This window comes from Cetorhinus maximus, chromosome 9 (assembly GCF_964194155.1).
Source record: "Cetorhinus maximus chromosome 9, sCetMax3.hap1.1, whole genome shotgun sequence".
NCBI classification, from domain to species: Eukaryota; Metazoa; Chordata; class Chondrichthyes; order Lamniformes; family Cetorhinidae; genus Cetorhinus; species Cetorhinus maximus.
The window spans coordinates 11,489,933-11,512,215 of NC_135887.1; the positions used below are offsets into that span (position 1 = coordinate 11,489,933).

The 22,283-nt window shown below is 44.6% G+C and overlaps 1 protein-coding gene across 2 annotated transcripts in view; it reads right to left on the reverse strand.

Moving 5' to 3' along the window:
* The window catches only part of ddx52 (DEAD (Asp-Glu-Ala-Asp) box polypeptide 52), a 34,068-nt gene extending 12,109 nt beyond the window's left edge, over positions 1-21,959 (reverse strand). For both annotated transcript variants that reach the window (XM_078548040.1, XM_078548039.1), the window contains exons 1-9: positions 21,791-21,959; positions 18,112-18,340; positions 16,026-16,165; positions 15,714-15,899; positions 10,862-11,005; positions 9,829-9,940; positions 8,369-8,441; positions 2,467-2,670; positions 1,678-1,768 (exon numbers count right to left, since the gene is read on the reverse strand). In XM_078548040.1, coding sequence (XP_078404166.1) covers positions 1,678-1,768; positions 2,467-2,670; positions 8,369-8,441; positions 9,829-9,940; positions 10,862-11,005; positions 15,714-15,899; positions 16,026-16,165; positions 18,112-18,340; positions 21,791-21,877 — 1,266 coding nt within the window. In that variant the 5' untranslated portion in view covers positions 21,878-21,959. The remainder of the gene's footprint in view (positions 1-1,677; positions 1,769-2,466; positions 2,671-8,368; positions 8,442-9,828; positions 9,941-10,861; positions 11,006-15,713; positions 15,900-16,025; positions 16,166-18,111; positions 18,341-21,790) is intronic.
* Between the last annotated feature and the right edge of the window lie 324 nt (positions 21,960-22,283).

Genomic DNA, 22,283 nt, shown 5'->3' on the forward strand with positions numbered 1-22,283 from the left:
TTCAATGATTGAGCTTCCATAGCCCTCTGGGGTAGAGAATTCCAAAGATTCCTCACCCTCTGAGTGAAGAAATTCCTCCTCAGCTCAGTTATGAATGGCCTGCCCCTTATTCTGAGAATGTGTGCCCTGGTTCTAGACTCACTAGCCAAGGTAAACATCCTATCTACATCTACCCGTCACACCCTGAGTTGCAATGAGATCACCTCTCTTTCTTCGAAACTCTACAGAATGCAGACCCAGTTTCCTCAATCTCTTCTCATAAGACAATCCCGCCATCCCAGGGATTAGTGTGATTAACCTCTGTTGCACTCCCTCTGTGGCAAGTATATCCTTTCTTAGATAAGGAGACCAAAACTGTACACAATATTCCAGATGCAGCCTCACCAAGGCTCTATACGATTGCAACAAGACATCTTTACTCCTGTACTCAAATCCCCTTGTGATGAAGAACAACATACCATTTGCCTTCCTAATTGCTTGCTGCGCCTCCATGCTAGCTTTTAGTGACTCATGGACAAAGACACCCAGGTCCCTTTGGACATAAATACTTCCCAACCTCTCACCATTTAAGAAATATTCTGTGTTTTCTGCCAAAGTGGGTAACTTCACACTTATTCGCATTATATTCCATCTGCCATGTCCTGCCCATTCACATAGCCTGTCCAAGTCTCCTTGAAGCCTCCTTGCATCCTCCTCACAACTTACATTCCCACCTAGTTTTGTGATCTGCAAATTTGGAAATATTACAGCTAATCTCCACATCCAAATCATTTATATAGATTGTGAACAGCTGTGGCCCCAGTACTGATCCTTGCAGTACCCCACTAGTAACAGCCTGCCATCCTGAGAATGGCCTGTTTATTCCTACTCCCTGTTTTCTGTCTGTTAACCAATTCTCAGTCCAGACCAGTATATTACCCCCAATTCTACGTGCTCTAAATCTTAGCCCAAAATTCTATTGAGGGAGGGGAGGAGGAGAGAAAGGAATAGGAGGAGGCATTAACAAAACTCTGGGAGTGTTTTTCTCGTCTGTCATTTTCAACAGAATATTCTGCCAACAAATATAGGAGATTGGCAAGAAAGAAAATGAGCATAAGATTTGAGGTTATAGATAGAAACTTGGGATGCAATAAGAGATAAAAAGGGAAATTACTGTTGGCCCTAAAACTTAAGTCATTTTACAGATCTTTAAAAGAGGGCAGTACTGAAAGGTGTCAACCATCAACATTATAGATTGGTGCCACATAGTGGAATAGAGAGGAAATTACACAAGTACACCACATACACACTTGTTACGATAGTCAATAGTCAGCCTCTAATTAGGAGTAATGTGCAATTTCAATCAGAACTTTTTGTCAAGGAAGGCACCATCTTAGTCCTCGATCCTGATCTTAGTATCCACCATTTTAAAAGTTCACCATCAGCAAGAGTTCAACTTTTCAATGGTTTTGCAATATCAGGACCGAAAAGGATACCACTCTCCTCAACCCATTAGTGACTTTTGTCATAGCATATGTCATTGGTCAATTTTAACCAGTACTCCAGAAGGCTGCTTTTTGACTACTAGAACAGGAATATTTCCACTTAAATAGAAGAAATTTAAACAATTTTTGAACAGTCAAATGAAATAGTAGTAATTCTGGTCACATGCATCTAATTATTTAATTCATTTTCTACCTTTTTAACCAGGTCTCTCATTGCCAGCAGTTTCCCAGTTTCAGTACCCACAAAAAGTAACTCCTGCTCCACGGTCTCCACAGCAGAATTCCTATAAGAAAAATTAAAAGCTACTGCACATGTTTAACCAGAATAATCTAACCATTGCTCATAATGGAAGACATTTAGTAAGCCAATACAGGCAGCCCCACAAAAACCTTAAACGTTTTGGCAACAAAAGTTTAGTAAATGTAAGGTTTGTATCAGATTTCCACTTATAATTTATATGCAAATTATGATGAGAACATAGTTGGTATTAGGTTAAGGGTGTACATGTGATGTGAGATCAGCCATCAGTAGACAGGAAATTCTGGTGTAAGATAAAGGAGTCAAATGGACAAATCATTTGGAAAATCCCTGATCCTCACCCATTTCCCAAAATGGAGTTAAAATTTTTGTGCAACAATTTTAAATTTTACTCAAATTGGAGCACATTATAAGATGGAATAATACAGATTCAACGTACTGAACATGTATAAAAGAAAATCAGTTGTGATCATTTATCTATTTTGATGTTTATCCTCTTTATTCATATTCCAAGTCAATGTTTAAACATTTCAGTGCATTTGGGCCTTGCAAATTTGTATCAAAAATTACAACTTTAGTCACCATTTAACATTTGAAGAAAAGTAGACTATGTTCATTGCATAAAACAATTCTCAAAATGGCACGATAAACATTTTAACATATCACGGTAAAATTAGGTTAGTAATCAGCAAGGTTGGTGTAGACGTTGTCCCTTTGTCTCACCTTGTTCCAATCGACACAGATACCACATTGTCCAAGTTCAGTTTGCACCACTGCTCCACATCAAATGCAAATGTTGCGCTGAACATAGCTCGCCGCACATTGTGGGATGTACATGCCAGGAAAATAGTGGCCAACTGATCTCGGAATCCAGATTTTCCATCTTCAAACAACTTATCCGATTCATCAACAACCAGCCACTCCACCCTGAAATTCATTTAAATAAAAAGGAGCATTTCAGAAAAACTTTACTCTGTCATATTAAAGCCTACAATACTAACCCGATACCAGCATATCCTAAATATTGCTTCAATCCTTTCAAGCTGTGAGCTGGATCTTGTCACCATGCAAAGATCAATCTACAAACAGGTTCATTTTCTCAAGACACTGACAGGACATGAAAGACTTGTCATATCTGTTATTGTGATTGATCTGGAGGAATACTGGGTGTGGGGGTGCTTTAGATTCTTTGCATGCACTCTCTATAATATTCATCATGGTGCATAAGGCTATACCCTATATATTCATTTACATTTCAATGAATACACTATTCCTTTGAAGCATCAACGTTGCAATGTTGATTAGGGAACAGTGCTCAGCTTTTCCCCTACATTAACAGTATCATTTCAAATAACTAACTTCCTCATTAAACTGCCGTGATGACTCACTGGAACAGTACTGATGAGACACAGTTGAGAAAATGGTAGAGCTAAAATTTGCTGCTTCTGAAAAGCTGAAGTGCAACCTTCAATTTGTATTTGTTTATGGAGTGTTATTTTCTGGTAATGCATCGCAGACCACCATTTGATAAAATTGGGGGGTGGTCATATTAGAGTTGCTAATCCTCGAGTGCAAACCACGCAATACAGCTACACGAAATATCTCCATTTATGTCTGCTGCATTAGTGGGTCAAATGGAAGGGAGGATTAATATGAAGTAAAAAAAAAAGTCCTATCGCCTTCACAGCTCGATATAAATACAATACCCCATGGGAGTGATTTTTCCAAGCTTCACTTGTGCAATTTTCATTGTCAGTGGAATCCTTCTATTAGTTTCCTGCCCTGTAATAACTGCTTCATATACAAACACAAGCTTAAATTTTACATTCAATATCTAACCCCATCAGCTCTGATGAAAGGTTAACTCCCACTCCCTCTCTATCCACAGATGCTGCCAGACTTGCTGAATATTTCCAGCATTTTGTTTTTTTTATTTTAGCATCTACAATATTTTGCGCTTTTATTCAGGGATTTCACCCTCGTTCAGCAAATGTTCTCCCTTCCTGTTCTCTTAAAAAAAAAAGTTTGACGACTGAGATATGGTACTACAGACACCCATCTGTGCCACTCACGAGAGTCTAGATTGGAAGTATTAGCAGAATATTCATACGAATGAAGAGGAGAAGGCCACTCGGCCCCTCAAGCCTGCTCCGCCATTCAATAAGATCATGGATGATCTGATTGCAACTTCAACCCCACATTCCTGCCTACCCCCAGTAACCTTTCACGCCCTTGTGAATCAAAAATCTATCTAGCTCTGCTGTAAAAATATTCAAAGACTCTGCTTCCACCACCTTTTGAGGAAGAGAGTTCCAAAGAATCGCAACCTTCAGAAAAAATTTCTCCTCATCTCTGACATGTCATTATTTTTAAACAGTGACTCCGAGTTCTAGATTCGCCCACAAGAGGAAACATCCTCTCCACACCCACTCTGTCAAGGCCCCTCAAGATCTTAAAGGTTTTGATCAAGTCGCCTCTTGCTCTTCTAAACTCCAGCGGATACAAGCCTAAACTGTCCAACCTTTCCTCATAAGACAACGCACACATTCCTGGTATTAGTCTAGTAAACTTCTCTAAACTACTTCTAACGCATCTACATCTTTCTTTAAATAAGGAGACCAGTACTGTACACAATACTCCAGATATTGTCTCACCAGTGCCCTGTATAACCGAAGCATAACCTCCCTACTTTTGTAATCAATTCTCCTCACAATAAACAATAATATTTTATTAGCTTTCCTAATTATTTGCTGTACCTGCATACTAGCCTTTTGAGATTCATGCACTATGACACCCAGATTGTCATCAAACATGTCCCCCCCTCAATCTCCTCTGTTCCAGGGAAAATAACCCCAGCCTATCCAATCTCTCCTCATAACTAAAACTCTCCAGCCCAGGCAACATCCTGGTAAATCTCCTTTGCACTCTCTCTAGTGCAATCACATCTTTCCTATAATGCGGATTCCTCTAGCTACGGCCTAACCAGTGTTTTATACGGTTCCAGCATAACCTCCCTGCTCTTATATTCTATGCCTCGGCTAATAAAGGCAAGTATCCCATATGTCTTCTTAACCATCTTATCTACCTGTCCCGCTACCTAAAGGGACCGGTGGATATGCACACCAAGGTCCCTTTGATCCTCGGTATTTCCCAGGGTCCTACCATTCACCGTGTATTCCCATGCCTTGTTTGTCCTGCCCAAGTGCATCACCTCACACTTATCTGGATTAAATTCCATTTGCCACTGATCAGCCCATCTGACAAATGTTAGGCTCACTGGCCTGTAGTTTCCTGCTTTCTGTCTCCCTCCCTTTCTGTATAAAGATGTTACATTTGCTAATTTCCAATCTAATAGAACCTTCCTTGAATCTAGAGAATTTTGAAAAATTAAAACCAGTGCATCAACTACCTCACTAGCCACTTTTTTCAAGACCTTAGGGTGAGGTCCACCTGGATTACCACTTCCCTGGTGATTGTAATTATCCCGAGTTCCTCCCTCACTTCCATTTCCTGATTTACAGCTACTTCTGGGATGTTACTTGTGTCCTCTAGAGTGAGACCAGTGCAAAATACCTGTTTAATTCATCTGCCATCTCCCTACTTTCCATTATCAATTCCCCAGAACAAACGCTCACAGTTATTTTTGGAAACTCTTACTATCTGTCCTTATATTACTAGCTAGCTTTCTCTCGTACTCTAATTTTTCCCTCCTTATTAATCCTTTGACATCCTTCGCTGTTCTTTATATTCTTTCCAATCTTCTAGCCTGCCACCCAACTTTGCGCAATTATAGTGCTTTTTCTTCAAGTTTGATACTGTCTTTAACTTTTTTAGTTAACACGGATGATGGGCCCTTCCCTGGGAATTTTTCTCTCTCATTGGAATATATCTATTGTGTATTCTGAAGTATCCCTTTAAATATCTGCCACAGAAACTACTGATCTAGCCCTTAACCTCATTTACCAGTTCATTTTAGCTAGCTCCGCTTTCACGCCCTCACAATTGCCTCTATTTAAGTTTAAACTACTAGTCTTCGGCGCACTTGTCCCTCCCTCAAAATGAATATAAAATTCAATGTTATGATCGCTGCTACCAAGGGGTGCTTTCACTATGAGGTTATCAATTAATCCTATCTCATTGCACAACACCAGGTCTAGTATGGCCTGCTCTCTAGTTTGCTCCAGAACATGTTGCTCTAAGAAACTATCCCAAAAACATTCTTTGAAGTCCACGTCTACACTACCTTTGCCCATCTGATTTTTCCAGTCTATATGTAGAATGAAATCCCCCATGATTATTGCCGCAGATTTCTGACCAGCTCCCATTATGACTTCCTTTATACTCTGTCCAACTGTGTAGTTACAGTTAAGGGGCCTGTACACCACTCCCACTAGTGACTTCTTACCTTTGTATTTCTCATCTCAACCCAAACCACTTCTACATCCTGGTTTCCTGAACTTAGATCATCCCTCTCTAATGTCCTAAAACCATCATTAATTAGCAGCGCCATCCTCCACCCTTTCCCAACTTCCTGCTCTTCCTAAATGTCACGTACCCTTCAATATTCAGGTCCCAATCTATGTCACCCTGTAGCCATGTCTCTGTAATGGCTATCAGATCGTACTTATTTATTTCTATTCGTGCTAACAGTTCATCTGTTTTGTTTTAAATGCTACGTGTGTTTAGATACAGAGCCTTTACAAAAATAACAGGGCAAAACTAGGCACTGGGCAAAATCTGCTGATTTACTCTTAGATTTGTACTCTCCATCCCATCCTGTCACTGTCTTGTTTATCATTTCCCATATTAGTACCTTTCTCTCTTGCCTCTTCTCTACTCTTTGGTTTACCACATCTTCCCAAGTTTGATTCCTTGCCCCCACTATTCAATTTAAAACCCTCTCTACTTCCCTAATTATGTGGCTCGCGAGGACACCAGCCCCAGCACAATTCAGGTGTAGACCGTCCCAACGGTACAGATCCCACTTTCCCCAGTACTGGCACCAGTGCCTCACGAACTGGAACCCACTTCTCCCACACCAGTCTTTAAGCCACTCATTCATTTTTCTAATCTTATCTGTCCTATGCCAATTTGCATGTGGCTCAGATAATAATCCAGAAATTACTACCTTTGAGGTTCTGCTTCTAAATTTGGTACCTAGCTCCTCATACTGACTATGCAGAACCTACCTCGTCCTGCCTATGTCATTGGTACCTACATGGACACAGCCGCTGGATCCTCATCCTCCCACCACAAGTTCCTCTCCAGCCCTGAGCAAATGTCCTGGGCCCTGGCACCGGGCAGGCAACATAACCATCTGGACTCTTGCTCCTTGCTGCAGAGAACAGTGTCAATCTCCCTTCCTATACTGTTCCCTACCACCACTACATTCCTTTGTACTTTCCCACTTTAATGGCTTCCTGTACCACAGTGCCATGGTCAGTCAGCTCACCCACCCTGCAGCCACCACTCTCATCCAAACATGCAGAAAGAACCTCAAACCTGTTGAACAACTACAGAGGCTGACACTCCTGTCCTCTGGGTCCCCTTAACTGCTTCAGCTGGGGTCACACCTCCTGTCCCTGACCACCTACCAAATCAGAAGGCCCTAAGGGGTGTGACCACCTCCTAGTATAGCATCCAGGTAACTCTCGCCCTCCCTGATGTGTTGCAGTGTCAGCAGCACAGCCAATGACACTGAGCTGAAGATTCTCAAGCCACAGATACTTGCTGCAGACATGCTTGCCCTGGGATACACTGGTATCCAGGAGCTCCCATATGCTGCAGCCATGACATCACTTGTCCTGTCATACATGTGCTTTAATGAATTACTTTATTCAATTATTTATTTTATATTTATATATCTTATCACAAATTTCTGTATTATTTTAAACCTTAGGAATGGAATAGACCTTGACCACTTACCAGATACTCACCAAACAGCTAGTTTCATCCCCTGTAGTAGAGCAAGAACCAGTTCTTACAGGATGAAAATGTTAGAAAAAGCAAAGGAGCTCCCTCCACTCCTCACCGAAAAACCTCAGCTCACCAAACTCTCTCACTCCTTTGAGGTCGCACTCAGAATGTCTGAATTTACATGCTCTAAACACAGGGACTAGCTGAGCCCAGGTACAGCAAGACCAGTTCAAGCTAGTTTCCTTAATTAACTATTTCAGCTGTTGCCAGTTGATTGCTTCCATCTCCCTAGGCCTCTGGATGAGGCTTAAAATTTAAGCAATACTTGCAGTTAAACAGTACAAGAGTTTCCCTCCTCGCGTCAAGAGTCGCTGATGACAACTGTAGCACTTCTATTGTTGTTGTAGGTCATGTCAGCATCTCATTAGACAAGCAATTAAACTTGGACTCGTCTAATCTGTATGATTCAACTACATTCTGACTTTACCACATAAGGAATATCAGAGATTCTTGTTTAAATTATTTCACTCAACTGATGCAAGATACATAAATCAATTTCACAGTATTCATACGCAGCAACATGTAATAGAATCACTTTCCACCAGATGATCACACTTTGACCCCAAAAGGCATAAACAGACATCAAAGCACTTTATCAACTACAGTTTCCATGTAACATATATTTCTGCAAAAGAGAAAGTATTGATACCTGCTGAGGTCCAGAGCAGGGGGGTCCTGTTTTAACAAATAAATCAGTCTGTTTGGAGTAGTCACCAAAATATCTGAAGACAAAGGAAAAATGGTTCAACTACTATTGTTGTTAAAATCAGGTACTTGAGAAAACTGGGCCAATAAAGTTGTTTGGTGGTACAGAACTTGAGCATCGCTGAAAAAAAAAAGAGACATGTCAAAGCTTTTTGTCCTGCATTCATCAGGACACTTCGCAAAAATACCAATACAAGGGGAAAACAACAATGAATACTGTATGAAAAGCGTGCGCTGATTGGTTGGCAAGTGGACTCTGATTGGCGGAGGTGCTGCCATGGAGAATGCTCCAACTGATGATGACCGACAGATGGTGACTATTATGCAGTAGCAACAAGAGTGGTATTTGCCACTAACAGGATACTGCCGTCAAGCCAAAAGACGTTCTACCTGTCACACAAATGAGTAATGTGGTTTATGAATTTCAGTGCCAGTGTGATGCTAGGTATGTAGGCGGTACGTCCCAAAGACTGGCGCATTGCATCAAACAGCATGTCCTAGCCGCTGTTCGCAATGGGCTGGATACAGACTGTACCCAACCAGCCCATGCTTGCAAAACTCAAAACACACTGTCCAACATTAGATGTGATTCCGCGATTGGACAGCGTTTGCTGAATAATCCTCAGTGTGCTAAGAATTACGCTGACAACCAATTTAAGATGGTCAGTCAGGCTCGCTGTGTGGCACAGGTGTGTCTTGGAAGTGACATATGTTAATCCACAGGGCCCTCTTCTTTGCAGACAGAAAGAACGTGTACACACATTGCACCTGTTTCAGCTAAAAAAAAATAAGTGACAGCCATTCATTGACTCATTCCTCAGAGCAACATCTTGACCAATCAGGGTCAAGCTGCCTGGCTTCAATTTCAAACAATACTTGGCAGTTAACTGTCAGTCACCAATCAGAGTCCACTTGCCAACCAATCTGCACTCTCTTCTCATACAGTATAAATTGTTGTTTTCCCCTTATACTGGTATTCTTGCAAAGTTTCCTGATTAGTGCAAGAGGAAAAGCTTCAACATGTCTCCTTTTTTGGCACTTAGAAATAAAATACCTCAATTTAAATACAATATATCCATATCTTTTACATTCCTTACTGTTTCTGCCCACTGCCATTCTTTCTCCATCAGTTGAGAGTAAAATGTAGACCTCTTCACAGTTACAGGCACCACCTGATCAAGATGGTCAAAGCTGGGTTTTTTTTTAGCCAATTTATCCTCTGCATACACACAATCCTCTGTCCCAGCAACCAAGTAAAAACCCCTACACAATATTTGATCAACATTCAAGACTGAGGCTCAAGGAGAACTCAAGGCCAGAGCTCAGTCCTGATGTTAGGCCAATTCCTTCCCAGCCAATTTAAAATTATTTTCTTTTTAGGTGGAAATATACAAAATCACTCACCAAATTTATTTGATGTCTTAGGGCCAAACTTTTTGGCGGCCTCAGCTGCTTTGTTGATCATGTGAATTCTGAACCCAACACCTTCAGAGAGTTTTACTAGTTCCCGATGAGTCTGGAAATAGAGGAACAATCAGGTTGACTCAAGTTCAGTCAATATCTGAGTTTTGACCAATTATCATGTTTTTCTCCCAGAAAGCAGAAAAAATCCAAACAACTCCCTCCATGCATATACAGATTTCAGAAGACAAGGAAATATACATAGAATAACTTGTGTTTACATAGCATCTTAAACATTGTAAAATCTTCCAAGGCACTTCACAGGAGCGTAACCAGACCAAAAGCTTGGATAAAGAGGTAGGCTTTAAGGAGCCTAAAGGAGCTTAAAGGAAGAGAGGAAAGAAGACAGGCAGGGACATTTATGGAGGAATTAAAGAGCGTAGGGCCCAGGCAGCTGAAGGCACAACCACCAAATGTGTGGTAGTGGAAATCTGGCAGCACACAAGGCCAGAATTTGAGGAAAGCAGAGGATTGTTAGAGGTTACAGAGGTAAGGAAGGGGACAAGGCCATGGAGGAATATGAAACACAAAGATAGGAATTTTAAATTTGAGCTGCTCTCAACTTTTACAAGAAAGTAGAATTAACTTTCAAAAGACTTATGCTGTTCTGGTTGCTGAGAGTGCAGACAAACAGACTTAATGCAGCCAATTTCTAAACTGATGCTCATGCAATTGCGAAGACAGTACAGCGCCAACAAAATGATACAAGTGGTAACACTGAGAAAATCAATGCAATGCCTCAGAAGCCATACTCTCCTACATTACAAGCATGTCTAACAAGAGCACAACTCATTCATCGAACGTATTCTGATGCTGGCGTAGGCTCAATGCTGTTAATGCCAGCTTTTTGTCAACTGTTTCAGACAAGCTACTGTGTTCAAAATGAAGTATAGCTTAAGTTTAAAAAAAAAATCATCAGCAACTTTCAGCAACGAACAGGCTTGTTGTTTAATAGTCCTCTGGTAACAAAACATACCTGGCTGGCAAGCTCACGAGTAGGAGATAATATCAGTGCCCTGAAACCCTTGTTCATTGGCTGTTTCAGGCAAGTCAGAAGTGGAATGCAAAAGGCCAATGTCTTTCCTGATCCAGTTGGGGCACAGGCCAGGATTTCACGATTCTGTGAAGGGTACATAAAAAAGTTTGAAGTTAACTCTGACATAACAGTATGTATTTAAAGCAAAGGTCATTAGGATATTCTAGCTCTTGAGAAATGCCTCATGTTCACTTCCTTTAATGTCACAATACTCATCCTCATAATATAAAAATCAGGGTGCATAATTATTTCCACAGCATGAATGAATTTTCAATTCAATGCCCAGAATGTGAATGATGTACCTTTCCCAAAACTTTCACTGTTAACACAGTTTATTCTGGTCACACAGGCAAATGATAACCCACCTGACATCTGCCTACACCATCAGAGTGGTCATTCTGAGAGAGTCCTTGGCAGCGATATCCAACACTTCATCTATTTTTTTTGCTGCGTGAAGCCTATTCATTTAAGTGCACAGGCTCTTTAAATTTCTTCTGTGCAGCTCCATAGGTGATAACTTATGGGGCTGACTTTTGCATGGCCCACATAGGTTCTTCTGGGTTGTTATGCAGCTGTACAACTTAAGAGGCGTATTGACGATATCCCACCCTTCTTAAGGAAATATATTCCAATTTCCTAAAGCCCTTTTCTTACTCAGCCAAGCTGAGAATTTACGCTGAAGGTGCAAACCCAAACAGCAAAACCTGCTAGTGAAACAACGTACTTCACCATGGGGTCAGTCAATAAAAAGCAAACTTCTGAGAATTTACTGTTGTGGTATAAAGTTAGAGAAGTTGCTCTGTTTAATAAAATTCAATGGCAACAGCCCTCTAGTAACTTGACCATGCAGCCAGTATTCAAACTGGTAATGCCATAATAATGAAGCTCCAGGCATTTCCACCACAGGTGAATGGCAATCAGGAACAGGAATTCATCACTCTAGTCCAGTCCATGGACACTGGGAAGGGATTTCTATTATCTGCTATCCTTGCCAACATAACTTTATTAGCATATTTTGGGATAAAAAGGGGAAAAAAAACTTGCATCTTTATATCAGTTTTCATGACCACCAGACATTTCAAAGTGCTTTACAGCCAATGAAGTACTTATTGAAGTGTAGTCACTGTTGTAATGTGGGAAACATGGCGTGCAATCTGTGCACAGCAAACTCCCACAAGCATCAATATGATAATGACCAGTTAATCAATTTAATGATGCTAGGTGAGGGATAAATATTGGCCAAAACATCAGGGATAACTCCCCTGCTCTTCTTTGAAATCATGCCATGGGGTCTTCTACGTCAACCCAAGCAGACAGATGGGGCTTTGGATCAACAGCTCATCCAAAAGATGGCACCTCAGACAGAACAGCACTTCCTCAGTACTGCACTGGAATGTCAGCCTTGATTTTTGTACTCAAGCCCTGGAATGGGAGTTGAACCTGGAACCTCATGACTCTCAGAATCTCAGTGCAGAAGAGGCCCTTCGGCCCATCGAGTCTGCACCGACACGTGAGAAACACCTGACCTACCTACCTAATCCCATTTACCAACATTTGGCCCATAGCCTCGAATGTTGACATGCCAAGTGCTCGTCCAAGTACTTATTAAAGGATGTGAGGCAACCCGCCTCCACCACCCTCCCAGGCAGCACATCCCAGACTGTCACCACTTTCTGGGTAAAAAAAATATTTCCTCATATCCCCCCTAAACCTCCTGCCCCCTCACATTGAACTTATGTCCCCTCGTGACTGACCCTTCAACTAAGAAGGACAGCTGCTCCCTATCCACCCTGTCCATGCCCCTCATAATCTTGTGCTCCTCAATCAGGTCGCCCCTCAGTCTTCTCTGCTCCAAAGAAAACAACCCAAGTCTATCCAACCTCTCTTCGTAACTTAAATGTTTCATCCCAGGCAACATCCTGGCGAATCTCCTCCAGTGCAATCACATCCTTCCTATAATGTGGCGACCAGAACTGCACACAGTACTCCAACTGTGGCCTCACCAAGGTTCTATACAACTCCAACATGATCTCCCTATTTTTGTAAACTATGCCTCGATTGATAAAGGCAAATGTCCCATATGCCTTTTTCACCACCCATAAGACCATAAGACAAAGGAGCAGAAATTAGGCCATTCGGCCCATCGAGTCTGCTCCGCCATTCAATCATGGCTGATAAGTTTCTCAACCCCATTCTCCCGCCTTCTCCCCGTAACCTTTGATCCCCTTACCAATCAAGAACCTATCTATCTCGGTCTTAAAAACACTCAATGAGCTGGCCTCCACAGCCTTCTGTGGCAATGAATTCCATAGATTCACCACTCTCTGGCTAAAGAAGTTTCTCCTCATCTCTGTTCTAAAAGGCCTTCCCTTTACTCTGAGGCTGTGCCCTCAGGTCCTAGTCTCTCCTACTGATGGAAACATCTTCCCCATGTCCACTCTATCCAGGCCTTCCGGTATTCTGTAAGGTTCAATCAGATCCCCCCTCAACCTTCTAAACTCCATCGAGTATAGACCCAGAGTCCTCAAACGTTCCTCATATGTTAAGCCTTTCATTCCTGGGATCATTCTCGTGAACCTCTTCTGGACCCTCTCCAGGGCCAGAACATCTTTCCTGAGATACAGGGCCCAGAATTGCTCACAATATTCTAAATGTGGTCTCACCAGAGCCTTATAAAGCCTCAGCAGCACATCCCTGCTTTTATATTCTAGTCCTCTCGAAATAAATGCCAACATTGCATTTGCCTTCCTAACTACCGACTCAACCTGCAAGTTAACCTTAAGAGAATCCTGGACTAGGACTCCCAAGTCCCTTTGCACTCCAGACTTCTGAATTCTCTCCCCATTTAGAAAATAGTCTATGCCTCTATTCTTCCTACCAAAGTGCACGACCACACACTTGCCCACGTTGTATTCCATCTGCCACTTCTTTGCCCATTCCCCTAAACTGTCCAAATCCTTCTGCTGCCTCCCCGCCTCCTCAATACGATCTGTCCCTCCACCTATCTTTGTATCATCTGCAAACTTAGCCAGGGTGCCTTCAGTTCCTTCATCTAGATCATTAATGTATAAAGTGAAAAGTTGTGGTCCCAACACTGACCCCTGCGGAACTCCACTAGTCACTGGCCACCATCCTAAGAAGGACCCCCTTATCCCCACTCTCTGCCTCTTGCCAGACAGCCAATCTTCTATCCATGCTAGTACCTTGTCTCTAACACCATGGGCTCTTATCTTACTGAGCAGCCTCCTGTGCGGCACCTTGTCAAAGGCCTTCTGGAAGTCCAAGTAGATAACATCCATTGGCTCTCCTTTGTCTAACCTACTCGTTACCTCCTCAAAGAATTCTAACAGATTTGTCAGGCATGACCTCCCCTTGATGAAACCATGCTGACTTTGCCCTATTTTACCATGCACTTCCAAGTGTTCTGAAATCTCATCCTTAATAATGGACTCTTAAGATCTTACCAACGACCGAGGTCAGGCTAATTGGCCTGTAATTTCCCGTCTTTTGCCTCACTCCCTTCTTAAACAGGGTGGTTACATTAGCGATTTTCCAGTCCTCTGGGACCCTCCCTGACTCCAGTGATTCCTGAAAGATCACCACTAACGCCTCCACTATCTCTTCAGCTATGTGGGGTGTAATCCATCTGGTCCAGGTGATTTATCCACCTTCAGACCTTTCAGTTTTCCTAGCACCTTCTCCTTGGTAATGGCCACCATACTCACCTCTGCCCCCCGACTCTCTTGAACTTTGGGGATGTTACTCGTGTCTTCCACCGTGAAGACTGATGCAAAGTACCTATTTAGTTCCTCCGCCCCACTAACATGCCCCTCCGCCTTCAGAGATCTATGGACACATGCCAAGGTCTCTTTGTTCCTCAGAACTTCCTAGTGTCATGCCATTCATTGAATGCTTCCTTGTCAAATTACTCCTTCCAAAGTGTATCACCTCACACTTTTCAGCGTTAAATTCCATCTGCCACTTATCTGCCCATTTGACCATCCCATCTATATCTTCCTGTAGCCCAAGACACTCATCCTCACTGTTAACCACCCGGACAATCTTTGTGTCATCCGCAAACTTACTAATCCTACCCTCCACATAGTCATCTATGTCGTTTATATAAATGATGAATAATAGGGGACCCAGCACAGATCCCTGTGATACACCACTGGACACGGGCTTCCAGTCACTAAAACATCCTGCTGTCATCACCCTCTGTCTCCTACAACTAAGCCAATTTTGAATCCACCTTATCAAATTACCCTGTATCCCATGTGCATTTGGCTTCTTTATAAGCCTCCCATGTGGGACCTTGTCAAAGATTTTGCTGAAATCCATATAAACTACATCAACTGCACTACCCTCATCTACACACCTGGTCACCTCCTCAAAAAATTCAATCAAATTTGTTAGGCATGACCTCCCTCTGACAAAGCCATGCTGACTGTCCCTAATCAACCTTGCCTCTCCAAGTGGAGATAGATTCTCCCCTTCAGAATTTTCTCCAATAGTTTCCCTACCACTGACATGAGACTCACTGGCCTGTAGTTCCCTGACTTATCTCTACAACCCTTCTCAAATAGCGGAACCACATTAGCAATTCTCCAGTCCTCTGGCACCTCTCCCATGGTTAGAGTTGAATTAAAAATTTGGGCTCAGGGGCAAGAGTGCTACTGACTGGGCCACAGCTAACAATCTGACAACTGCCTAGTTTGCACGGTTCAGTATTAACGTGCCACAGGGCCCAAATTTAGCATCTATCTTAACAAGTCAACTGAAAAACACTTACATGTAACATGATGGGTATGGCTTGCATCTGTATAGGGGTGGGTATTTGGAACCCAGCTTCCTGTATGTGCTGGATAATTTTTGGGTGCACCTTATATTCTTGTAGGAGCTGCTCAAAGGTAGCAACTGGTTCAGGAATATCAGTTCCATCCACGTAAATCCGATGCTTACGTCGGAACTTATTTATCTTGGAAAGAAGAAAGGAATTTTAATTCCACATAGGCAAATGTTAAAGTGGAGCTTTTAAATTGATTTTCCTCCAGAAGAGTTTGCAGTAAGTAGGTTTATTTTTAGATATGGTCTAAAGACAAACCTTTTCTCGTTGTTGATGTTCCAGTTTCTCAGCACTGGGTTCTGTGCCCCTATTGACAGTATTACTCTTGATCTTGCTTTCCAGCGAGGACATCAACATTATCCCATCTTCATCTTTGGTGTTGGCAAAAATGTCACATACTGTTTTCGTTTCTGCTGATGGTGGCATGGGGAGAGAGAAATGAGGAACATATTTATTGCCAAATGTCAGTAAAGGCCCATAGTATAGGATATAATCAGGGTTGAAAAGAGATGAATCACATTCGGAAGTTGTAACAAGCAAACTCTTAATCTTTCCGTCCATCACCAATCATGTGGATTCAGTTCTATTTTATTATACATTTACAATATTCTCCTGTTTCCATGGGTGAACAGTTCATTGGGCAAAATACTCCAAAATCACTGTCAACACTAAAAATAATTCCGACTCTGCTGATCTAATTCTTTGTACTCATGTCAAATAATGAAGCCTGTCCTTGTCAACAGTACTACCAAGTTCAGTAAGCAGCTAATTGGGAATCATGTGGTCTGCGACTGAGTCTTATGTGGGAGTATTGACATACTAATTTTTGAAATATTTCCCAAGGGTGTACACCATGCTCAAGCATCAACAAGTGCCTCTGAGTTGTGGGATGCGGGTTTAATCTCTGGCTTCGTTAGATTCCTAATGTTAGCACGATTGCCAGCAGCTCAGGAAACTTGAGACAAGGTGGAAGCGAATGCTCTAGGATTTAATGTGCTCTGGGGACAGGGGTTCAAATCCCACCGTGGCATCTGGTGGAACCAGAATTCAATTAATTAATATGGAGTATAAAGCTAGTCTCTGTGACGGTGGCCATGAAGCTACCACTGATTGCCTTTATGAGAAACATCTGGTTCACTAACGTCCTTTCAGGAAGGAAATCTTCCATCCTTACCTGTTCAGGCCTACTTGTGACTCTAGATCCACAGCAAAATGGTTGACTAAGTGCCCTCTAAAATAGCGTGGCAAGCTACTCAGTTCAAAGACAATTAGGGAGGGCAACAAATGTTGGCCTGGTCAACAACACCCACAACCCATGAAAGAATGAAGAAAAAAAAAAGACCATCCTAGCTACTGTATGAGCAACAGCCTTGGAGGAGGTTCGAAAGGTTAGCTGCCTTCTCGTGCACCAGCCTGGCAAGGGTCTATTGAAGAGAAACTAAAGGAAATTAAAAGTGGACAACCTAACAAGCGATTGGTTTAAAAAAACTGTAAATGCTTTTTAAAAAGTAAATGCACGTGTACAAAGTTTTGTTTTTTTTTTAAAAAGGGAAAATGTTATCAGCCACAAGCTGCTGTGTATAAAATTTGCATTAAAATCTTTAAAAATGTACTGGCAGGTGGCAGAACAGGGAAGTGCACCTCTTATTGTGGCACTGAAGTATAAAAGTCCTCTTCGATGCTGAATTAGCTTATTATAACCACAACTATGGAAAAGGCTCTACAAATGGCTTCAGTGCTTCCTATACTAGGGAGGGGAAAGCAACATCAGTCAAGATTCCTGATCACCACTAAAAATCATGCATGCATAGACATTAAAGATGGATTAGGACTAGGTTGAGGTGTGTTGCCCAAAAGTCAAATAACTTATTGACCTGGTCATGGCTCAAACATAGAGAACAGCCACTTGAGCAAAACACCAGATTGTGTTCTTTTATGTGAGAAGGGACCAAAACAATTATGGAAGGGTTGGGTCTGAGGAGGGGACAAGCGTTTGATTCATCTCATTCTTCTTCTATTATTACTGCGTGCAAACCATTAAATTAATGACATGTTAAATATGATCATCACTGCACAAGAATGGCCATGTCCCTTTCTGGAGAGAAGAGAAGAAATCATTCACTCCAAAAACAAAAATTACTGCATCTCAGATTAGAAATCAGAATTACCAACTTCGTAATTGTTCTACTGCTTCAGCAAGCTGAGTTTTCCTCAGCTAACCTGCAAGATCTCCAATTTTTCCCAATTCTGAAGAAAGGTCATTGAGCTGAAACACTAACACAGTTTCTCTCTCCTCAGATGCTGCCTGACCGGAGTAATTTCTATTTTTCTCAGTTTACTGTACCTTTGTTCCTCTTTTTGCTTCTTTTACTCTTTTCTGATCCACCTGTCTCAAGTTTTCTTTTTCTGAGGGATGTAGATATGCCATCTTCACACTCTGTGGCAGAATCCTCTTCCACCCCATCGGTTTTCAATGTGCTGACCACTGATTTGCAGCTTTTAGCGCGCTGACTGTTAAAAAAGTCGAGGTCAGGGGCGTTTCCACTTAAGATGGCACTGCTTGACTTTGTTATCTGGAATTATATGACCATTACCTACATGAATATAAGATTTAAGGTGTGTACAATTTTACAGTGTAGGTCAAAGTGTATTGTAAGACACCGCTGAAAGATTCAAACATCAAACTAAATCATTGGCTTAAACCAAATTAGTTTATTGATCCTACTAAAACCACAAAACAACACTATCCTTGAACCAGAACCCAGCCGACATTAATCCATTCAAACCATACAGGGGGGGTTTAAGGGGTAATTTTATTCAGATTTGCCCTCTCAGCAACAGATATTGGAGTAGGCTGTGATTCCATAACTTTTAATTGTTCCTCTTTAAAACTAAGAGCACTTTGAGAGGTAACATGATCTAAGCAGCATTAGCTTGAGGCAGGTGCAAAAGCAGAGGCCTGAGGGTAGATATTCACAAATATTTGAAGATGGCAGGACAAGATAAGAAGAAACCCATGAAAGGCTTTGGGATACTTGGTTTTGTAAATAGCAACATTGAATTTAAAAAAAAGGAAGTCCTTCTAAAACCCTTACAAATCACTGGTTTGGCCTCAGCTGGATGGAGTGTGCAAATTTGGCACGATACTTTGGGCAACATTTCCCCCCCCCCCGTCAGGGGGAGAAGTGCGGGAGCGGGCACGCTTCCGATCGGTGCCCCCGATTGGGGGCGTGCCGCCATTTTACGTGGGCGAGCCAATTAAGGCCCGCCCAGCATGACGTGTGCCGGGAAGCGCTGTGTGCTCCCCGTGCGTGCCGGGTTGGGGGGGATTCCCTCAGCCAGGAGTGCGCTCTTTGGTGCGCTGCCTCAGGGAGATCGGCACTGATTTAAAACTTAGAAAAATTAGAAAAAAAATTTCCCTGCCCCGTCCCCTCACGTGACGCTGTCGCATCAGCTGGGACATGTCCAAACTTTAATTGTAAAATATTCTGCATTTTTTAAAATCTCTCATAAAACCTCATCCCACCCGTGGATGAGGTTTCATGTTTTTTCACAAGCCTGCCTGGGCTCCCGGCCTGCCCGCCAACCTTAAGGTCGTACGGGCAGGTCCATTAATGAGTTCAACTGGTTTTTTAATGGCCTTAATAGGCCATTGACAGGTCAGCAGGCACGCATCCAACACGGAGTGATGTCGGGCTCCCGCTCGCTGACCAGAAGATGCTGGCCTTTGAGAAGAGTGTCAAGGCCTTGGAGAGGGTCTAGAAATTTACTAGGATGATACCAGAGATGAGGGAGATTTGAGAAGTTAAGATTGTTCTCCTTGGAGCAGAGAAGTTTAAGGAGCAATCTAATAAAATATTCTAAATTGCGAGGGGGGAGATCAAGTGGGGAGAAACTGTTTCTACTGGTAAGTGGATTAGAGGTCATAGCTTTAAAGCATTAGAGGGGAAATTAGACTTTTCTCCACCCTCAACCCCTCACCGTACAATGTTGGTGAGATCTGGAACACGATATCTGAAAAACTGGTGGAATCAAATTCCACAGGAACTTTCAGAAGGCAACTGGAAATTTAATTGAGGGCTAACAGGGTTAAGTTGGGGGTCTGGGACTAAATTGAACCAGCTCTTTCAAAAGCCAGCGCTGGCCTGACAGAGGCTGCATGCCTTCTCCCTCCGTGCTGCAAGATTCTCTGCTCCCAAGCGTTAACTTGGGGCTTCACAACTGCGAGCCCACAGCAGATGGCATGGGGTCAGCCTCATGGTGGGCATGGAGGGCGCGCACAGACACACAAGCAATTGGGTTTTAGATCAGATCCTCATCCAGGTCCAATATTTTCACAATGCTTCCCAACAGCTTGCACGATTTTTGCTGTCAGGCTCCAAGTGGCATCAGGAGTGGGCCTGGTCCAGTTTGTGCCAAGGGGCAGCGTTTCTCTTCTCTGCTCCAGGGTAAACGGGCCCAGACTTTCCACTGAATGTTTGAACGGAAGAGGAGGATCCTGCTGAACAGGTCAGACGAAGCCCCAGACGGACAGCTCTCCTACCCCCTCCCTCCTCCCCCTTACCTACCCACACCTACCCACTTCCCCCCTACCTATCCCTGCCCCACCCCCTTCCCCCCTACCTACCCCTGCCCCACCCCTTCCCCCATACATACCCCTGCCCCACCCCCTTCCCCCATACATAGCACTGCCCCACCCCCTTCCCCCATACATAGCCCCCGCCCCCACCCACCCCTTCCCCATACCCCGCCCCACCCCCTTCCCCCATACATATCCCCGCCCCCACCCCCTTCCCCCATACATAACCCTGCCCCACCCCCTTCCCCCCCTACCTACCCCCTCCCCCCTACCTACCCCCTTCCCTCCCCTGCCCACCTACTTCCCCCTACCTACCCCTTCCCCCCTACCTACCCCCCTTCCCCCCCACCTACCCACTCCCCCCACCTACCCCCTTCCCCCCTACCCACCTACTTCCCCCCTACCTACCCCCTTCCCCACCCACTTCCCCACCCCTTCCCCCCCACTTCCCCACCCCTTCCCCCCTACCTACCCACTTCCCACCTATCTACCCCCTTCCCCCCCACCTACCCCCTTCCCCCCCTACCCACCCCACCTCCCTCCCTACCCCCCCCACTCCTTCCCCCCTCCCTATCCCCCCACTCCTTCCCCCCCTCCCTACCCCCCCCACCCCCCCCCAATCTTCCCCACCTCCCCCCTCCTTCCCCACCTCCCCCTCCTTCCCCACCTCTCTAGCCCCCCTTCCCTACCCCCCCTCCTTCCCCACCTCCCCATCTCCTTCCCCACCTCCCCCATCCTTCCCCACCTCCCCCCATCCTTCCCACCTCCCTACCCCCCTTTCCCACCTCCCTACCCACCCCCCTTTCCCACCTCCCTACCCACCCCCCTTTCCCACCCCCCTACCCACCCCACCCTATCCCACCTCCCTACCCACCCACCCCTTCCCACCTCCCTACCCACCCCCCCTTCCCACCTCCCTACCCACCCCCCCTTCCCACCTCCCTACCCACCCCCCCTTTCCCACCTCCTTACCCACCCCCCCCCCTTTCCCACCTCCCTACCTACCCCCCCCACCCCTTTCCCCCACCCTACCCCCCCCCAACCCCTTTCCTCCACCCTACCCCCCCAACCCCTTTCCTCCACCCTACCCCCCCACCCCTTTCCTCCACCCTACCCCCCCACCCTTTCCTCCACCCTACCCCCCCCACCCCTTTCCTCCACCCTACCCCCCCCCCCACCCCTTTCCTCCACCCTACCCCCCCCAACCCCTTCCTCCACCCTACCCCCCCCAACCCCTTTCCTCCACCCTACCCCCCCCCCACCCCTTTCCTCCACCCTACCCCCCCCCCCACCCCTTTCCCTCACCCTTTTCCCCCTTTAAGCTCAGGTTGCCGGTCTGCAGCCTGCGGCCTAACGCCTCGCCTCCGCCTCCAACTAGCGGTGAAGCCGCCAAACCAGTAGCCTGGGGTGTGGGTGGAACTTGCCCTCGGCCCCCGTTCCTCACCTGCAGCCTCTCGGCGTCCCGCCCGAACCGCTTCCAGTCGAAGCGGGCGCCAGCGCCCAGCGCGCGGAACAAATCGAGCGCCTCCATCGCCAGGGAGAGGAGGCCGGAGCACCGAGAGATAGATAGAGAGAGGCCGGCCGAGCGACTACTCGGCGATCGTTATCACACCACCCGGGTCTGGAATTAAAGTGACAGTGCTCCCCGCCCGGGTCTGGAATTAAAGTGACAGTGCTCCCCGCCCGGGTCTGGAATTAAAGTGACAGTGCTCCCCTCCCGGGTCTGGAATTAAAGTGACAGTGCTCCCTCCCGGGTCTGGAATTAAAGTGACAGTGCTCCCCTCCCCGGGTCTGGAATTAAAGTGACAGTGCTCCCCTCCCGGGTCTGGAATTAAAGTGACAGTGCTCCCCTCCCGGGTCTGGAATTAAAGTGACAGTGCACCCCGCCCAGGTTTGGAATTAAAGTGACAGTGCACCCCACCCTGGTCTGGAATTAA